Genomic DNA, 21105 nt, shown 5'->3' with positions numbered 1-21105 from the left:
TCCCTGTTCATAGCAGAAATGGATACACTTGTCTGTGCTAGATGTAAATATATAGGTAGTGTGTAACGGCTAACTATAGCAAGATCTATGCATATAAAAGTAATGTTGTAGTTACCTCAGATAACAAGTTGTTTTAAATGAAAATGTAGTATAAATGAAACATGTTAGGGGAACGACACACTAACCTGTGTTATGTACTTGGTCTGTAAAGGGAGGAATAATTCCTAGGCCCAATGTGGCCCTCAGCGTGGCCCTGTCCTTCCTATAAAGATGCTGAATTGTGGGGGTGGGGAGTGGGGTTTAAACTGGAAATACTGCGTTTTGATCTTAATTGCTGGTGCTGCTTTTCTGATGCCAGTGGCCCAGTCTCAAAGTTTGCTGTCTGATCTGTACTGCTCTGCATGGTGCCATACTCCACACCGAGTGGAGTGAACGTAGGTAACAGGCAGTGCTTCTGGATAGGAAATGGGAGTGACACTTGAGAAGCATTATCAGCACCTCCAGCCCAGTAGTTGTCATGGGGAATGGGGGAGTGTATATATTAGTAGGTGCAAGGTAACTGCAAAGTTTGGGTTTTTTCAGTATTTAAACGAGGTCTGTCTTGCTTTTATGAAACAGAAAATAGCCAGTCTCAAGTGGTGAAAATCCTCTTGGCATCTCTTGATTTCAACTTGGGTGGCAGTGGTGGATGTCTTGCGGAACTTCTGTGTGTCGTGTCTGTAGATATGTCTGCACATCTAAGATGTGCAGATATCCTGTTTGCAGAATTCTAAGATGTCTATAAATCAAAATACAGTGTTTTTAATTAAAACTCTCAACTATAAAATTACAGTTCTGTCTGAACAGTTCATACATACCACACCTAAAGTCAGTAAAACTGAAATGCTAGTATGAATCTTTTTATTTTCAGTTTTACTCTGCCTTTAAGAGCACTTTATATATAGTTGGCTTCATGATTTTGTTGATGGCCAGCTGCATACCTTGATATTACTCTCAGTAGCTTTATACAAGACTTTTATAGTAATTTAAAATTCTCCAGACATACTATTGAAAAGAGTTTTGGTTTTTAATAATTCAGTGTGACAGTGTACCTTTTAAAGGCAAAATTAAAATTTTAACTGTAAAAAAACTCGACCTCTCTCTCCCCCAATCTTGGCATCTCCAAGAAAGAAATCAGTGACTCTTTCCCACCTACCCCCAGCCACAGAGCTGGTCTGTGGAGATCAAAGGGCAAAATCACAGCTGGTATAAATGGACCTGTCTTCAATAAACCTGTGCCTGCTTTACACTACCATTGATTTAGCCACAAGATTAAACTATAACCTGCTTAGCTATTCACTGTCTTCCCCCCCGTGTGAGAATCTTTTAAACCGTGCAGTCAATGGGTGTTACTGCAGAAGTGCTGTCTCTGCTGGGAGCAACGGTTATTTTAACAATGTCTGTGGGGAAGCTCCCTAGAACAGGGATTCTCAAACTGGGGGTCGGGCCCCCTCGGGGTCACGAAGTAATTACATGGGAGGGGTTGCGAACGGTCAGCCTCCACCACAAACCCCGCTTTGCCTCCAGTGTTTATAAAGGTGATAAATATATTTTAAAAGTGTTTTTAATTTATAAGGCAAGGGTCGCACTCAGAGGCTTGCTACGTGAAAGGGGTCACCAGTACAAAAGTTTGAGAATCACTGCCCTAGAACATTCACATACCAGTGCCCACAGGCAGGAATTGCTGTCAGGAATTTCGGCTGTGGGGGAACTCCCTAGCAGTAGTTGAAGTAGCAAAAATGAGTTTGTCAGTAGGAGCTGACAGCTACTGTCCAGGCATGCTTCTAAGGTTGTATGTTCTAGCTCAACATGAACTACGTCACATTACCTGCATGTGTGCAGTTAAACACAGATTCTGCCAGCTGAAAGAAGGGCTCTCCAAGAATTGACTGGTAGCCCAGGTGACTTGTGTGAACAAGATACTGAGTAGCATCTTTAAAGAGCAGATCACTTTCTCCATACTTCTGTGAGTGAAACAGATGGAACTTAGAATCCAGATTTGTTTCCAGAGTTTCCTTAACAGAAAAGAAAAGAAAAAACTCAGAAAGCAGAAAACAAAATAGATGAAGCAGGTGAGTTTTCAGCCATGTAGCAACCTCGCGAAGAGAGAGATGTATAAGGTTCAGCTAGTGCTAGCCTTATTTGGGGCTCTTGCAAACTCCTCCCGCATGTTAACTCATTGTCTGTTACAGGACCACAGAGGCTTGTTTCTCAGCAAGAATATGAACATGATGTACGAGCTACTGGTGCTGAAACTCTCCTTTAGTGAATCCGAATGGTCTTTTCGTTAGTCTCCTGTGCAGTCTTAAACCTTTAGTGCTGGCTGTGGAGGTACTTTATTTCTTATTTTGTTTGGAAGGTTTTGGACTCTGGTCCTTGATGGGGTTTTCAGTAGTGTGTAACCAGAACAGGATAACAATCTTTCCCATCTTCTGCCTTACCTGGGATTTCATCAGGAAGCCGTAGATCTTGGTGGTAGTCACTGGTCGAGTCATGACTATGTTAGGAGGAACAGGGCCGAGGTTACAGTCTGCCCAGTCTGTGACTGCGACACGCCTTCCATCCAGACACAGCAGCTCAAAGTCGTTGAGGGTATAACCTGTACCCCAACCTGAGCTTTGCAGACCTGCAAAGGAGATGGAGAGGCAGCAGGGTTCAGCTCAGTAAATCCCATGTCCACGCCATCAGCTAGATCTCAGTTGAGACAAGGTGAAATCCCATGCAAAGTATTACCATTGGAAAGGGAAAAAAGAATCAGTGCACTGTGTTCGAAGTACAACTTGCCACAGTCCTCTATAGAGGATGTATAGTGGGCACACTGGAGTTTCTGTAGGGAGGCTTTGTATTTCAGTGACTGTAGGCTGTGACAACTGCAATGAATATCAGTGCCATATCAGCCCATCAATCCATCTCAACCTGCCGCTGGAAAGACCTCTTAGAGAAAAGCTAATTCAGTCTCCATGACCATTCAGCCATTAACTGCTCTGCAGAAATTGCTAATCAGTGTGTGTGTTCAAATGGAGGTCCAATTCCTTATAGATACGTGTATCTTTTCTGAAAGACTACGCAATCTCTTACAAACACCTTTCCCTGGAATTTAGACGGCAGAAATTTTAATGTGCTGTTGGGAAGACTCTACTTAGTGGTTTGTAAGGCCAAATGAAAATGGAGTTTCTTTTTCTCCTTCCCTCCCTGAAGGCTGTGATCTGTTTTATCTGCTATTAAGATTGGCAAAAGGAATGTTTGGGGGGTTTCAATGCTTTCCTATTGTAAGCGCCTCTAACCAAAACTGATTTTCATTTTAAAACATGCCAGTTGGCAGCCCTTCTGTCTGTTGTACTGCTCTGCTTTTTGCCATTTCTGAAGTAACTTAGTTGAGAACAAGTAGCTAATTTCAGTAGTGAGATTTTTGCAGCCACTTATGTTCACTGTTCTTGTGTCCAAAACAACACACCATGATAAAGTCAGATCAATTCTCTTGTCATGTAGAGTCTGTTGGAGCCACAGAGCATTTCCCAGCATAAGCAAGGGTTTTACACTTCAGCATATACTGTGGTATCTCTTACCTCACTGCCCCGATTTTCTTCACTCTCTGGTCAAGCATAACCGTATACAACTACTGCAGCTGCCTCTGGACAAGGCTGTGATGCCAGGGGGAGTCAATGGGTTTTCTGGAGCTATTTAGGGGCCTTTTTCCCAAATGGGCACTTTCCAAGTCTTGTTTCTCCCTGTCTTCCTGCTCACACTGATTATTTCCTCTTCTTCCCCACCCCCCCCAAACTAAATTGTAACTGAATCTTGCGCTTCATTGGCGCATTCAAATGCAGAAAGGTCCTTGTGACTTGAAACCCAGACAAAACAGCTGCATGCTCAGATTAGACCTTTGTATGTGGATGTTTTGGAATCATGATCATTGTGTGGGAAGAAACTTTGGTACCAGCTGAAATACTCAAAGGATGGGACAAACAATCTCACTCTCAATATTCTTGAGCAGGTTATGATGTTCCAGGAAAGCCACGTCCCCAAAGCTCCTTCCACTGGGACTGCCGACTAGACACCTAGTGCAAGGGAAAGCAATAGTTTATCACAATATCAGATTAAGAGACTAGAACTTCTGGGAGCAGATGATGACTGAAGGGTTTGGATACTAATCTGAGTCTAGTCTAGGTCACTGGCTGCCAAAAGGTACCACCATATGCTGAAGCAACTGATAATCTATGTGTGAAATGAGTTAGTGGTCTCAGTGGAGGTCTTGGGGAATGAGTGTCTGTTACAAATAACTATTTGCCTCCTTGCTGGCAATCTCAGCAAACAGACCAAAGTCTCAGCGGGCGTGGAGACTGAATAACCTCCTCATTCCTAAAGCTGACTCCCAAATTGGAGTTGAGGCATATTGGCAGGGCAATATAAAGAAGCGTGCAATACCATATTGTATCTGGATTTCTGTCTCTAGGGCTGCCAAGCTAATACCATTCAACTACAGAGATTGGAACATTCTATTTATGCCTTCTCTGTCTCCAGTTATTTTATATTCTCTTTCCATTAGGTGGTGGGAATGATTCCCTGTCAACATAATTGCCTTTCATATCCTGCACTACTACTTGCTCAAATTCCACACCAGTTGTGCTGGCTGACCCTGTGGAGCAATTGTTACCTCTTCAGTTGGTCTCAGAGTAGGCTTGGGTTTGTGCACCAAGTATCATTAGTGGATTATGAGTTAAGAATCACTATCTTGTCTAGTTTTCCATTAGAAATGGCTATATAACTTTTAAGTCTCCAGCCAGCTCAGCTGTTCCAAAGCAATCACAGTTGAAATAAAATACACTGACCCAAAGGCCATCTTTATGGTTACCAGCGTTTAAATATGAGTCCTGCCTAGAAAACCAGCAGGCAAAATAAATGAGCCATTTCTGGGTGATGCTTTTAAGCTTCGTCCTTGCCTCAAACAGAGGGACTTACCTGAGTGCACCCATGTTTCCATAGTAGCGTTCATTATGATTCGCAGCACACCTGCTGGACTCTTTCTCCCCTTCCATCTCACCACCTCCAATACAGACTTTGCATAGGTTCCTGTCTGCTCCTGGCATACAACCCTTCCAAAAGTAACTCTGGTAAGCTAAGAGAGAGAAATTATGGGATTAGTCAATGTGGGGCATTTAAAAATATGTTCTTTCCTAATACAGTACAGGGACTGCTACTGACTTCTCCATTGTAAGATAGTTTGCATTTCCAGAGCCTGTTACCTTTGTCTCACCCAGGTACTAAGATTAGAGGACCAGACACTTGATCCACTGAGTGGGTATGCTCTAAGACCTACCATAAAAGAGTTCACAAATTTAACTTCTGCTTGGGTGACGGAGAATAGCAAACAGCAAAGTAGTAAAACTAAACCTTGCAGGTGAGTAAGGCTGTCTGTGGGGGAATACTGACTGCGTCACATTATCTATCGACAGGGATGCTGCTCACCTGCCAGTATCTGGAAGTTTTAATTAGCCACACTGAGGGCAGCTCGGTTCCTAACACTTGACCCCTCTGATCCATTACAGACTGAATCCGCCAACCTTCAGAGCATGGTGCAAGACACTTTGAGTAGGTATTAAATTATGGGTTTTAAAGTTGGGTATGGAGGGCAGTGGTTGGAGAGGATGGGGTATCTGTTATGGGCAGTATTTAATATTTTTAAACATAATGTGGTGATAAGCACATTATAAATAATTTCCGATGTTGAGGTAATTAGCAGCGCTCCCCCAGAACTCCATTTGACCAGGAGAGTATTTTGGAGGGACATAGTGGAGCAATGGTGAATGTCTTAAGTGATGTGTAAGAATGACGGAAGTTTTCCATTCTCCCTCCTCCTTTCCCAGACCCCTTGGCACCATCATTTGTCCACTTGGTAGATATTCTGGTGCAGTCCTTACCAGAGCCGATATCACAGTTCACAGTGTTGTTCTCCAGAGCCCCCACTGTGTACCTGGAGAGGAGCAGCCACCCCCCAGGACTGTACAGGTGACTGTGGCAGGAACGCCGTCTCCTCAGGTTATGGATATTTACATGCCTGGCATTCTTCTTTGCCAGGGCTACAGCGTAGACAGGTGGCAGTGCTGTGTGACAATGACAAGAACAGTTAGACTGAGACAGCAAGACATCTTGGACGGGAACAGTCTCCATGTTAAAAGTAAGTTTTAGAACCAATTGTATCCTCCCTAAAATGACACTCCTGCCTCCCTTTCCCTTGTCGTCCGTACTGAGCTCTTTCAGTTGCAGGGAACTGAGAGCTGCATTGTCTTCTGAGCCACAAAAATTCAGTCCTGGCACTGCTGCCTGGAACAGTGAAGTCTCTAGCCCCCAGACAGAAGGATTCTCCTTCTTCCAGAACCAGTGCGTGCACGCCCCTTATGCTAGCGTAAGTCCCATCAGCCGCAGCCTAGGGCAAGGTACCATCACGACCTCTACATACAGCGAGAACTCCTCTTCCTGTCTCATAACCTTCCTCTATCCCTAATGGAGCTTTCTTTGAAAGCGTTTGGGTGTTTTGGCTGAGGGTCTGCTGCATGACATCCTCACGGCTCAGTGGGGGTAAAGTATGAACCAGTAGAGCCCTGCAATTGCTGTTAGCTGCTCTGCTGAGTAGTTGGGAGTCACCCCACTTTCACAGGTCTTAGGAATTCTGTCTTACCCCAGCAGAGTTGCCTGAGCATCCGGTTGGAACCACTTCATTAAAGTAGAAACCCATACCTCAAAGATCCTTCATTACCTTTATCTGCAAGGTGGGTCAGCTTCTTTGTTCTCCCAGCAGCTGGGGCACACCCCTCTCCTGGGCAGGAGAGACGAGCAAGAGCAGAGTGATGTTTGAAAACCCAAAACCATATACACAAGAACTGGTGACTGGTTGCTGAGTGTGCGCTGAGCATGTACTAGATACCAACATAATCACTAAAGAACACCACACGTGTATAGGAAAGATGCATCTGGGAGAGTCTAATCAGTGGATGGGGGGTGGCCTATGCTAGGACTCACATTGCCAGCATTCCCGCCATAGAAAAATGAACCCATGAAGTGCACGTGGCTTGTGGGTCTGGCAGTGAGCACTTACTCAGTGCAGAGGATCTAATGACACGGACTGTTACTGAGACAGAGGGACTCTGCTCAGCTAGATGAAGAATTGGACTATGGGAATGTTTCCTTCCTCATATCCAAGTATCCGAACATAGTCTTCTCGCTTTCCTAGCCATGCTGGATCAGAGAAGGGTTTAAGGTCTGCCACGTTCCCTGTTCCCAAAATGGATGTGGTGTCATGGACTTCACAAGTGCAGAAAAAAGTTTTTTTTCCCCCCACCTCCCTCCACCCATCATTGAAGGTATGCCTACACTGTGATAAAAGACCTGTGGCACAGCTGTGGCTGGTTCAGCTGATTTGGGATTTGGGGCTATAAAATTGCAATGTAGATATTTGGTTTCAGGAGGAAGGTCCCAGAGACCAGGTTCCAGCCACAGCCAGAATTTTATAGCTCTGCAGCTCGAGTCAGCTGGCATGGGCCAGCCACAGGTCTTTCATTGCAGTATAGACTTACCTCAAAAGTTCCTGAGGAGATGCAGCTTTCTCTAGATTTTGGTTTCTCAAAGCTAAGAATCTTGCACCCCATCCATTAATTTCTATAATCCTTTGCATTTACAGCATTTTATCCAAGGCTTGTGAAACACTTCAAACACTTTATTAGAGACTTGCAGCATCTCTCTTGTGGCAGGTCAGTATAATTGTTTCCTTTTATAGGTGGGGAAACTGAGGCATAGATGAAGTGACTTGCCCGAGAGCTCACAGCCAGTCAGTGGAAGAACTGGGAAGAATATTCAGATCTCTTGGTTCTCCTTCCCCTGCCTTTGCAGCTAGGCACAGCTGTGTGGCAATTTTACCAGGTTTTTAACGGTAGTGTTTTTTGGGTTTTTTGGTCTCCCCCATGCCAGCCCCTGAGGGATTATTGTGGAACAGAAAACTCACCATAACATTCTGCAGCTACTGAGACCAGCCCACATATCCCTGCAATGTAGGCATGCGTGGCATCCAGCGTGGCTGCATCGGCCTCATTACTCTGCCAACAATATCAGAGAGTAACACATGGGACCATGACCGATATTGCAACCCCATGCAGTATCTTTGGGGACCTCAATATTACATTTATGAAGGAGGGTTACCACAGTTTCTTTAGGAAACTGTAGGGGATGATTAAGGTGAGTCACTAAGATGAAACAACTCTTAGAGAGGTACCATCCCCTGGGGAGGTTTGTGTGGACTAATTCAATCTGTTTTTTCATAGATTCAAACAAAAAATGTTTTTTGGCGTCAGAAGGCTGAGTGTAAACTAATTTTCAGTCTTCTTTTAATTCACCAAAGGGCAGAACCTTGTAGAAGGGGTGGAAAGACTTTGGCCTACTAGGACCGATGGATGACATCTAATAAGCTGTTAGCATGCATATAGGAATGTGTGTTGGTTTTTATACATTTTTCTCTAGTATTTTTGCCTAAAAATGAATATATTTTGCTGTGTGAAGGCTGGTTGATAACTGCTATACACTGTTGTGTAGCCTATAGAGAAAGGTTAACGACAGATACTGGACCCCAAGTCAGACCTGCTGGAGGAATCTCAGTGAGGTGCAGAGGGACTGCAAGTAGGTGATGGCTGAGAGCCCGAGACCTTAAGTGGGTGCCCTTGAAGACCAGGACAGGTGTTGTCAAAGGTGCAGTTAACCCTGAAATTGTGGTAGTGACAATTTAGAACCTGCATAACCTGTGTACCTATCTATCTCTCCCATACCCCAGTGGCTGCAGGGGGGGGCCTGAGGACCCCTTGGTCTCAATTTCTGCAGCGCCTCGGTTGGTTTATCTCCATTGCTCCCAGGTGTTTGGGACAAGGACAGACATGCCTGTGCCTTGCGTTCCTGTTTACTCCATATAGGTTCTTACCTTGATCAGCTCAATGCAGTTGGTCATTGAAGCGGCTTGGACGCAGACAAGGGGGTCAGATTTGATGTTCAGGGCCCACTCTTCACACTTGCGGAGCTCAGCATTGCTGATGCAGCACCAGCGTACCACACTGTTGTCCAGTGAGCTCCCTGCAGCAGCAGGACAGAGAGTGCAATGGGGTTAGCACCATCCATGTACTGAGCTGTCTTTACCAGTTGGCTTCTTTGGGTCTGTGCATGTCTCCCCCTTGCAAAGGGGTGGGGGACCTCTCTGTCCCATTCCCTTGGGTGAGCTCTCACCTTCATGGCCTAGTCCCTTCAAGAGGGCTACGTAGTCCAGGCCAAGGATATGGGAGATCTGTGCTTTGTCCTTGAGCAGCTGCAGGTGCTGAGTGGCATCGTGGAACAGCAGGTTCTTCCCCTTGAATGGCACTGAAGTGAAGAGCTCAAACTTGGCCCTTTCTTTTCCCTTCTGCCCAAAGAGATGCTAGGAAAAGTACAATGGCTTTAGCTGTAGAGATGCTGCTCATCTCCTCTGTGACTAGCAGCCTTGTTGCTATACCTCCACTGTCTAGAGTCATGGCAAGCACGGGGTGATCATAATGTCGTACTCAGAACTCTAACACTCCCTGGGATTAGGGCAAACTCTCTGTGCATCAGTCTTAAGTGTTGGTTTCCATCTGTACATGGTCTGGGACCCAGTTTTTTGAGGAACTGCTGCTTCTCCTGTTCCATCCGGATTATTGTGATTGGCTGCGATGCTCATTTTCTGCTCCAGCAGGGGAGACTGCTGTCTGCAGCATCCAGGCAGGAGCTCCAGACTACAGCATAAGATGTATCTGTTTTGGTTAAATTATTCACTTACCCTGGGCTATTTCAGGGGCAGGATACGGAGGGTTGTAAGAACTTTCTTATGCAGTTGGTGTTCAGTTCTGAATGAATATGAGATGCTTGGAGGCGGAGGCAACAAGCACTATTTATCCACTAGAAAATGTAAATATGAGGATGGATGGAGAAGTAATCAAGGGCTTGCACCCAGACGTCCCCGAACCATATGACAAACTGCATAATAATTCACAGTGGTGGGCACTTGGAGGTCAAAGGGAAGGAGACCTTGTTTGTTCCTCCTTTCAATTTCTGTGGCCTGGCCTCTCCCCCTCCACTGTTCGCTCCTACCTGAGCTTGTAGGAGTGAATCAGATTAGAGCTAGAGGAGACCTAGCTATCTCCCCAGGCCACAGCAGGATGGTTCTTCAGGTAGTGCTTTGTCCCTTGTAATTTTAAATATCTCTAAAGGATGGCGCTTTGCCCACTTTGCTTAGGAGACTATTCCAGAGTCTCATAGAGGTTGCTGTCAGGAAGCTTTTCCTGATATTCATCCTATATTTTCCCTTGCGTAATTGTTAGCCAAGATTCCTTGTTACTCCCTCTTGCGTAACTCCTCCCACCTGAGCATTTGCAGTGTTGAGTACTCAGATGTCGTTACACTGTCCCCCACTTACTCATCTCCTAGTCAAGCTGTACACCCAGTGCCTGCTTCAGTGCCTCAGCAGAGCACAGGTGATGGTCTGGGGTGGGAGAAACCTGACCTGGAGGGGATAAAGCTTGGGACTGTAGCACCATCACCCCATTGCAAATCTGTTCTATTTAGGGGGGAATGGGAAGAGAGACAAGGAAGAGACACCTGGGAACTGGTGGGCATAGCCCACAAAATGGCTGTGGCTGGGCAAAAGGCCTAGGAGACACATTAGTTCTGTGTGTATCCCAGGAAGACACTGCCAGAAGTTGGCGGAAGTTTAAAGCTCCCCTATGGGTGAATCTCTCCTCTGAGTGCACCTGCACCTGTGACCAAAGAAGAGGCAAACCACCTCCTGTGCCCACAAGGGAGGTCCAAGCCCATACTATTAAATTACCTCCTCCTAATATATGGCATTACTGCTTTCCAAGCACTTCCCTCTTAAGTATGTTTCAGATTATTTTTCCCTTGGATTTGAGTCCAGGCTTGGAACTGGGAATGAGACTCCTTTTTCCAGAGAAAGGGGGTACAGGCAGATGCCGGGGTCAGATTTTCTTGGTAATTGCTGGACGCTATTGTTAAATATATATATTGATATGCCCAGAGGCCCCAGTCAGGATCAAGCACTGATTTTAATACATGATGTAAAAAATGGTCCCATAGATATTTAGGTGCCTAACTCCATTGACTTCAATGGGAGTTAGATACCTAAATAAGTTTGAGGATCTGGACGTTACTATCTAAAGATCTCCACCCTCCGCACATTAATAGCAAATGGAGGGATGTAGCGAGAGCAAAGATCTCTCCAAATTTACACTAAGCAGCTATTAGTATCCTGGAGAGCAGAGAGAGACCTCCACTCTTGCCCTCTCTCTCCAAGACTGTATTACTTTGATACTCTGATCTAACTTTAAAGGCTGTGCACGCTCACCCTCTCTCTCCAATAGCCTTTGGAACTCCCACCAGGGTACCTGTCCTAGCAGATGGCCATGTTGGATGTCCCAGAGCAGCCTCAACACCTGCAGTCTAGCTCATTCCATCTACACACAGAGAGGGCTTGGAACCTGATTAGCAGTTCCAAATTACCTGGATCAGGGTGAGGAATTTCTTGGTGATCTTCTGGAAGTTGTGGCGACTGATGATGGCACGCCCAGGCCCACGACCCAGGTTACAGGTGCCATAGGCACTCAGCTTTGCTGTGGATCCATCAGGACACAAGAGCTCATATTCCTCTTGTTCTGAATCTAAAACAACAGGGCAGCTATCAAAGCTGTGAAGTGAAACCGGGCCTGGCAGAGGAATGGGAGACACAACATATTTCAAGGGAGCCTGCTCCAAGTCTCAGTGCCCAAGCAGGGCAGTGAATACTAACTGTCAGCAGGGAAGGTTTCTCTCTGTGCTGCTCCCCTTACCAAAGAGAGACGTTAAAGCACAAGGACATTGGCTGGGGAATTTGAGACGCTTTCTGAGAACCAATAATTTTAAATCTTCTTTAAAGAAAAAAGCTGCTAGACCCCTGTGAACGACCGACCTTGGGTATATGATGCAAATTTTTGGTCAAGTAAAAAGCCTGGCCAATGAAAACTGCTCCTCTAGAAGAGGTACCCATGGAATTTTAAAGGGTTCCTCACTGGTATACGATGAGCCATCCTGTATAAATAGTGACTGAGAGCTAAGGCAATAATCTAAAATGGAAAGCTTTGGTGGTTCTGACAAAGAACATCTCCTGTGAGCCACCATTTCCCTCCTAACCTTCCACTCTCCATTTCCCTCTGACTCTTGGAGATCTGAGGCATACCCTCAAGAGTTGCTTGCCTAGATTAAACTCAAACTGGAATCGATAATGAATTGGGCATCTCCCCACAAAGCATCCATGTAGAAAAGAATACGAGTTGCAGGCCAACAGAAATCTGAGTACTTGGGTTTACCTGTGCCATTCATTATAGTTAAGTGATCTAGGAAAGCAACATCTGCTACCCCATTCTTCAAGCACCTGCAGAGAGATGAACACAATCCATTAGCACTTAAACCTGCTTTTCTCCTCCTGCCATCCCTTCTTCCTCCCAACCCCCAAGCCACCTCTAATGCAAGCAGAGTGGGGGTGAGGTCACCTGAAGGCTCCCTCAGAGTTGTAGAAGGGCTCACTGCTGCTGGTCTCACAGAAGTGGTTCTTGTTCCTAACGTAGGATTTCAGTCCTTGACAGAGAGCACAGAGCTGAGGAAAGGTGACGCCAACACCAGGGATGCAGCTGGCATTGAAATATTGACTGATCACTGTAGACATAAGAAAAACAGTCAAGTGGCAAAGGCTGGAGGAGATAACAGTAGCATTCCTTAAGTGCTACTTGTAAAAAGTTATTAGTCTCCAGTGGGGATGGCTTGGTTGTCCAAGCTTCAGGTATGAAATACTTCCTGAAACTACAGGGTCAAAGCCTGGTTGGGTCAAGTCCATCTTTCTCCCTTCTGAGGGAGTTAAATTAAGTTTTGTGCACTTCCTGCATGTGGGCCCCCTACTCTTAAAAACCAGGGCCCTGTCTGCTCTGTGTGTTCATTAAAGAATCTGTGGCACTTTCTGTAAGAACCTGGAGTCTTTGACCAGCCTCTGCTCACTGTTGTGTACTTGCTATACCACAGCTGATTGCTATTCTCCATCCCAAAGGTGGCTGCATTTCACTGGTGCTGGGCAGCCATAGGATCCAATCCTCCATTTGGTGAGATGTGAGTGAAGAATCAGGTCCATCATTTGTCAAAGGCTTTGGGATCCTTTGGAATTAAAGGCACGATAGAAAGGTGTCAAGGTTCCTCCCCGACTCTGAACTCTAGGGTACAGATGTGGGGACCTGCATGAAAACCTCCTAAGCTTACTTTTACCAACTTAGGTTAAAACTTCCCCAAGGTACAAATTAATTTTATCCTTTGTCCTTGGAATATCCACTGCCACCATCAAACTCTAACTGGATTTACTGGGAAACGTAGTTTGGACACGTCTTTCCCCCCAAAATCCTCCCAACCCTTGCACCCCACTTCCTGGGAAAGGTTTGGTAAAAATCCTCACCAATTTGCATAGGTGACCACAGACCCAAACCCTTGGATCTGAGAACAATGGAAAAAGCATTCAGTTTTCTTACAAGAAGACTTTTAATAGAAATAGAAGTAAATAGAAGTAAAGGAATCACCTCTGTAAAATCAGGATGGTAGATACCTTACAGGGTAATTAGATTCAAAACATAGAGAATCCCTCTAGGCAAAACCTTAAGTTACAAAAAAGACACACAGACAGAAATAGTCATTCTATTCAGCACAGTTCTTTTCTCAGCGATTTAAAGAAATCATAATCTAACACATACCTAGCTAGATTACTTACTAAAAGTTCTAAGACTCCATTCCTGGTCTAGATGCTGTTTCTGCCGGGGATAGACAGACACACAGACCCTTTGTTTCTCTCCCTCCTCCCAGCTTTTGAAAGTATCTTGTCTCCTCATTGGTCATTTTGGTCAGGTGCCAGCAAGGTTACCTTTAGCTTCTTAACCCTTCACTGGTGAGAGGATTTTTCCTCTGGCCAGGAGGGATTTTAAAGGGGTTTACCCTTCCCTTTATATTTATGACAAAAGGTAAGACGATATGCTCTAGAAGCTACTGTACAGTGCTTCCCTTTCCCTAACCTCCCATTGAATACAGAACACAGATGTTTCCTGTTGCTCTTGCTAACATAGATTTTCTGTTGTGAGGGATCACTGAAAAGGCACTGGCAGAAGAGGGCTAGCAGCAAGTGGCTAAGCTTCCCCAAGTGGATATCTGGTCCACCAACCCAGAGGCTCTTTGGTCTTGGTGTGTTCCGCATAGTTCAGTAGGTGTTATACCTGCCACCACTTTACTCTCCTTTACATAGGCAGGAGCTTGGCCCCATGGTGTTGGTCACTGTCCACTCACCCACCTTGGCTCAGAGGCTGATCCTCATCCCAGAGGAGCTCATTCCTAGCCAGGAGGAAGCTCAGTGGGATGTTCCAGCCTGATGTCCACCTGGCTCCATTGTGGCAGCTACGCACCCCCCTTAACCTCTGGATGTCCAAAGTTCCTCGTCTGGCAATGGCCACAGCAAACACACAGTTTCCTAATGATGGGAAAGGGGAGATACAGGAAGAATAACTATCCCTTTAATAAACTTAGGACAACTGCTGCAGTGCACAGCGATGTGAGGATCTCTGTTCCAGGGCTAAGGAAAAAAGTCTCAAAATGTAAGAAATGCAGTTACCAGCATAAGCAGGGAAAGGAGAGTTGGTCTGAAAGGAACATTCTGTTGGTTATGTTACTACCAGGTTTGCCAAGACACTACCAGCTAGCCAAGAGCTACCAACATGCAAAGCAAGCAATATAGAACTTAGAGATGGAAAAGGTCTATTAGAAAATCCAGTCCATCTGTCCAAGGCCGGTGTAGCCTTGTTTTCATGAAACATTGCACTGAGCATTTGTGCCATCTAATTTCAGATTCTGCAACCAATGGGGCTTCTGGCACTTACCTTCTGAATCTTTCACAGCCTAATACGTCTTAATTCCATGATGATTCTGATACTCAGCCAAATATTTTTCCCTTCCTTCATTTCATCCCTTTTTTCCCAGTTATTCCCTCAGATATCACTCTAATTTAACTCTCTCCTTTGGGTTTACTCCCTTCAGATCTTTTCAATCATGAAATTTTAGTTTTGGTTGGGCCAGGCTTTAGTTCTTACTCCTTCCTTGTAAGTCAACCCCCTCCAACCCACTGTTCAGTCCTGTTGTTCTTTTCCCTTCCATTTTTCAGTGTGGTTTCATAAGGGCTTTGTGATAAGGGGGAAAGGTAGGGATGTATCTTCAGTCTAGCTGCAAGGCTTGGAACTCCAGTAGGCAGTGGGAAATGGATCTCCAGAGACAGAAGAAGGGGTGGGTTATAGGTACTGGGGACAGGATTGGAGGATGAAAAATTTTATTTAAGTGCAGGATATTATTGACATCTTTATCTCAACGTGCTTTACAAACTTATATTAAGCCTCTTAAAACCCCTCTGAAATAGATGAGAGCTCCTCAGAGCTACTGAGGCATAGAGATGGGGCAAATTACTTTGTTATGTAGTGAGCCACTGTCCAAAGCAGGAATAAAATCTGATCCTCTGCTCTAACCACTACAGATACTTTCTCTTGCTGAGGATAGGATTGAGTCTCCTATACCGCTCTGGGCTGAGGTCTCCTTAGCTATCCATTGTAGTGCTTTCTCTGTTACTTTCTATCTTAGTGATAACATTCGGTTACAGTGAAGGTATTTTAGAAACAGGCGTTCCTGCTAACCTACCTTCCTCATAGATCTCCTTTGCCACCACAGTTAGGCCATACAGCTTCACAGCAGAATAAACATCTCCAGCATCCAAGGAGACAGCATCTGCTTTATTCACCTTTTTTCAAAATAAAAACATCCATTTAAGAGAGTCCCTCCGTCCATGGGAACAATGAGCGATTTGAAGACTAGAGCTCTCACCACAGACTTTTCACAACGCTTGCCTCAATTTTGATTGGATCCCTGTTTCTTGGCATGGTGGAATGTCAACCTGAATTGATTGTCAAATATGTAACATGTCTGTCTGTGTCAGTATTCATCCTGCTTGAAGCCTGAGTATTCTTCACAAGCCTAATTTGGCAAGATGACATCCCTTCTCCACCTTTCCTTTGATCCTTCCACCCCAAGGATGAAATCCTGGTTCTGCTGAAGTCAATGGGAAAAACTCCCATTGACTTCAGTGAGGTCTGGATTTTACTCCAGATCTTTTTTTTTTTTCTTTCCTTCCATATCCACCAATACTGGTTGAGTATTCTCCTCACCATTCATCCCCAGAAACCTTTCAGACACTCTTGCGTTCCTTCCTTAATCATACTATCTGCAGCTCCTACTAAGTATAGCTTTATGATCTATTAACAAGGAGCTCAGGACTGAATGAAGAGGTGGAGACAAGGTTCTTCTCTGACCTCAGGAGCAGCTGTTTTTTCCAAGTCAGAGCTGGGATCCAGTGGAGGAAGCCAGGGCTCAATGATAATGGAGACTGAATTCCCTTTTCCCAGTCAGGTTTCAGACACATTAGCGAAACTGAACTACTACTAGGAAGGCCAGGGCTACATTTTCCTTTCTCCCCAAAGGAATTTGTCCTTAAATGCACACAGCAGTATGAGAAGCATTATCCCATCAGTGAAAGCTGTCTTAAACCTCCAGTCACTTCACTGCCTCATCTCATATAAATTATAATTCAAAGATATTTTTATTTGGAAAAAGGATAGCTCTTTGGTTCAGGAAAGATTAACTAGAGGTTAAATGGGGAGGGGCAGAAAAATTGTTAAATATAGTTGAACTAGAATTGAAACCTAAAAGCCAAGGGGACTTTTGGTATGTCTTCATGATTTAACAGCTGCTGGGAGGAGACAGATTTTGCTCATTTGCTCCCACACAGCTCTTATTTATTTCATTGGGATTACAAAGGTGTAGCAGAGATTCTGTTTTGGCTCAGCAGTAGCTGTATCACTGATTAGTGATTTTTATCACCTGGATTCTTCTTGCCTGCACAGATACTGTGTATTTTGTCACAGATGAAATAGCATCGCCATGATTGCCTAGATTTCACTTCCCTATGGGTTCTGTGTAGTAGTAGTTACCACCACCCCCCGCCCCCGCCCTGCTACAGAAGAACTAGACTTTGGGTTAAGATAAACTCTGGGATTCTCTGCAGACTCACCCTGATCTTGTCGATACAGTCCTGAGTATTTTGAGCTCTGATACAGGAAACCCTAGCAAAGGAGTTGATTGTAGCCAGAGGTAGGACAGCCAGGAGTACTTTAGATAACTCAGCACACTTCCTCTGCTCCAGATCAGACAGCGTGCACCATCTGAACTTCTTCCCTGAAGGATCACAAGGCAAGACACGTGCTCTTTAAATGGGGAGAGGGAGATTCAGAAGAAGGGACATGGATGGAGGAAACTGACCATAGCTGATTTTAGTTTTTGTTCTTTAACAAGGAAAAAGTAGACTGGTTTCTAGGGTCAAAGTGCCAAAGGGAGGAAAGTCTCATCTTTAATGGGAACAGCATTTCCTGACTATTTCCCTGCGACTACCCCTTCAGTGCTAGGATTCTGTTTTCAATAATGAGAGGCCCACACTAAAAGCACCAGATCCAAAAAAACAAAAGGGTACTCTAAGGGTGAGTTTGAAATCTATACCCCAATCAGCAGTCATTTCCAAAAATCAGATACTATATATAATATGCTGAACCAAAACCCTAGATCCAAACACTACCGAACTTTGGGCTTTTGAGATCACGATGGGAATTTTACGGCTTGGGCCTGTTCCTAAACAACATAGCTGCCTAAGTTATCCAGGGGACAATGAAAAACTGTTTCCTGGACTTTCCTTTGGTTAGAGAAGTTTGCTTCACTTGCTGAAATCTGCCAAGGAGGAACAGGAACTGGGGTAGCTTGTAAATACTCAATGTTTCTAGAACATTTTAAATTCTCAGAGCACTTGACAAACATTAATCCTTGCCACCCCACCACTCTGCCATGAAGTAGGCAGGAAATATTATCCTCGTTTTATAGATGATGTGCAGAGAGGTTACATGCCTTTCCCAAGACGAGACTGAAAACCAGTGCCAGAGCTGGAATTGGAATTCTGTTCTTGGCTCTCTCCCATGAAAGCAGCCCATAGAGCTGAATGGAGCATCATGAAGGCCATTCTTTACACAGAAAATAGGTTATGTTTTAAACTGGGTTAGCTGCCATGTTTTCACTAACATGATTTTAAGTAGGATTTTGCAGCTAATGTAGACATGTCAAGTTGTGATTGTTAGCTGATTGTCATTAACCCCAGACGCACCTTACCCCAAAGTTAGTGGGGGCAGAAATGACACTGTCAGTAAAAAGGATGAGGACTATTGTTTGTATATCCCAGATCAGTAGCAGACTTGAACTGATACTAAAAAGCAGAGACAAGATAAAGACCTAGCTACTAAATTGAACGCATCCATTCAGGTTAGAGTTCTACATAGAACCGACTAAACATTTCCATAGCTCCTGCAGTGGGGTTTGTGGGAGGGAACTCAGTTTTAGAGGTTACAGTATAAGACTGTGAATCACAAATTCTGAGTTCCTTTCCCAACTCTCTCACTGACTGTGGAATCTGAAACAGAGACAGATTTCTTATTGTGCTAATTTCCTCATCTGTAAAATGAACATCCCTGCCTACCTTGCAGGGGTGACATACAGGTTAACTAATGCTTGAAAGCATTCTGAGAGAATCACATGTCCTGATGGCACATATCAAAAGAAACTGATCAAGTCTGATCTCTGATTATTTCCATATGTGTTCAGTCTTCATAATAAGTGCAAAGTATTATTGTTTCTGAAATAATACAGTATATAATAAAACATTTTCTATAACCTCAGTTGCATAGGCACAGTTTTTGGTAATATTTTTCATTCTTGGACAATTCTAATTTTGCTGTGATAGTGGTCGGTCTCTTTACTGATGTAGGTTTTTTAATATAGTACGTTCTCATAGGAATGTGTTTAATAGTTAGCACCCATATCCTATACATTCTTTTCAGCCATCAGCACAGCCTTCCTTAGTGATATTCAGTGGAGAAGGCAATTAGCTATGAAGCTAATTTAGTTACAGATTTGGTCCTGAATCCTGCAAACATGTATGCACAAGCTTAACTTTGTGCACATGAGTAACCCCCTTGAAGTCAATGAGATTAGTTTTATGCATGAAATTAAGAACATGCATAAATGTTTGCAGGATTGGGACCTAAACTGGCCTATAGATGCTAGTAAATTTTCACTCTTATCTTAAACTCCAGAATTAATCTGTGGTGCACTGTATAAGTACAGCTTACTGTGCACTCTTAATTTAAATGACTTTCATTGACATTTTGTCCAGAATACATTGTCATACATGGTACGAAGAAATGCTGTATGTTTGTTTAAAGTTATAAAAAAAAATGTTATATGCAAAATAATAAGTGATCATGTCACTGAAGAGAGGACCCAGTGTAAACAAAAACATGTAATTAAAGACCAGGTCAAATGTATTCAAAGTGTTATATATTCAACTTTACCATTGTAGCTCCCTGATTTTTAAGTGCTTAGCTGTGTAACTTTAATGTTTTCTTAATATAGGGTTGGGTTTGGGTTTTGCTTTTGTTTTGTTTTTTGCAGAAATTAGCATTTTATTTTAAAATGTATACGTTTAATTATGTAAACTGCCAACTCTGTCAGGAGCTGCCAAGCTCCATGCTTTAATCATAGTTCAGCTGGATTTGAGAGACCCTTAGTTTCTAAGATGCCCCATTCCAAATATACAAAGGTTATGTCTACATTGCAGCAGTACAGCTATGGGATTGCAGCTGTTCCTCTGTAGCACAGATGCTTTCTACCTTGACAAAAGGAGTTTTTCTGTCAATATAGGTAATCCATCTCTCCGAGAGGCGGTAACTAGATTGGTGGACGAATACTTCCATCCACCTAGCTGCATTTACGCAGGAAGTTAGGTTGATATAACTGTGGTGCTTAGGGCAAGAAATTTTTCCACAGTCCTAAACTGCGTAGGTAAGTTGACCTAAAGTTTAGAGGCAGTTTAGGCCTAAATTGTTTCACTGTGTTAAGGTTAGAGAACAAACAGGTCCCATCAACTATTCAAAGCAAACAACCTTGCAATAAAGTGCCAAGGAACAGCTGCATTAAGCTGTTTTCAAGAATCGCTAATGAAGTCAACATCTGCCACAGATCAAACAGGGAGACTAACACCAGATGAGAATTGAAGTAATCAGAATAGACACAGACCTAACAGCAACCATTTTGTACCATAAGAAGCAAAAAGAACAAGCATAAACTGCCTGAGACTTGTTTTGATGACTGTCACCCTTCTCCCTCCCCCTCTGTACTAGTCTTACCTGAAGAGAGCAAGGCGAAGGTAGCTAGGAAAAGTATGGTGGCTGTGGCTGCCTTCATAACAATGCAGCAGTAATCCCACTGTACCAGAAGCCTTCTCTTCTTGTCTCATACCAGGGATTCCAATGCAATGACTGGAGCTGCTGACAGAAAAAAAATGGGTTTAGGCATCAGCACAAGAAACCAATAAAAACAACAGAGAAGACTGAAAAAGGGATGGTGTGTCTGAGTAGGCAGAAGGAATGGCAGCCAGCCATGAGGTGAGAGGAGGATTAAGGAGGCGCAAGAGGCCCCATTCCTAGGCACAGATGGAAAGCATTAGTGTATTTTCCGCTCTACCATGCGCAAGCCTCTGCTGGAGGTTCAGTCCTGACAGCCTTCAGGCAGACACAATGTGGGAGCATGCAAGATCCTGGTGCCTAATTTTTTTTGCTGTCCAAAGGCTTCCAGCAGTAACTTTAGGCTCACAAACACCATGTGGACCTTGAACAGAACTCATCAGTTGCCCTGTCTGTGCTTGTGACAGTCTGTACCCTCATGTTCACCCTTTTTACAAACTGGATTTTGTACAAAGTATGCCTGGTGAGGTATCATTTGAAAACTCATCTGCTGAACACTACCATCCTGGTAAAATAT

The 21105-nt window shown here is 44.1% G+C and overlaps 1 protein-coding gene across 1 annotated transcript; it reads right to left on the bottom strand.

The window, feature by feature from the left end:
• Positions 1-737: 737 nt before the first annotated feature.
• Positions 738-20529, bottom strand: LOC144275443 (serotransferrin-2-like). Its single transcript, XM_077834647.1, has 17 exons — positions 20472-20529; positions 17261-17424; positions 15835-15934; positions 14447-14623; positions 12624-12786; positions 12441-12505; positions 11599-11756; positions 9298-9484; positions 8999-9147; positions 8036-8126; positions 6794-6853; positions 5958-6140; positions 4999-5155; positions 4015-4097; positions 2481-2665; positions 1868-2054; positions 738-778 (listed from the first exon to the last, which is right to left on the bottom strand). Exons 1-17 carry the CDS (start codon positions 20527-20529, stop codon positions 738-740), a joined length of 2208 nt encoding a protein of 735 aa, XP_077690773.1.
• Between the last annotated feature and the right edge of the window lie 576 nt (positions 20530-21105).

Source organism: Eretmochelys imbricata, chromosome 15, assembly GCF_965152235.1.
Source record: "Eretmochelys imbricata isolate rEreImb1 chromosome 15, rEreImb1.hap1, whole genome shotgun sequence".
Classification (NCBI taxonomy): domain Eukaryota; kingdom Metazoa; phylum Chordata; order Testudines; family Cheloniidae; genus Eretmochelys; species Eretmochelys imbricata.
Note: the sequence above shows the minus strand (reverse complement) of the source record. Positions and strands in the feature narration are given on the sequence as shown.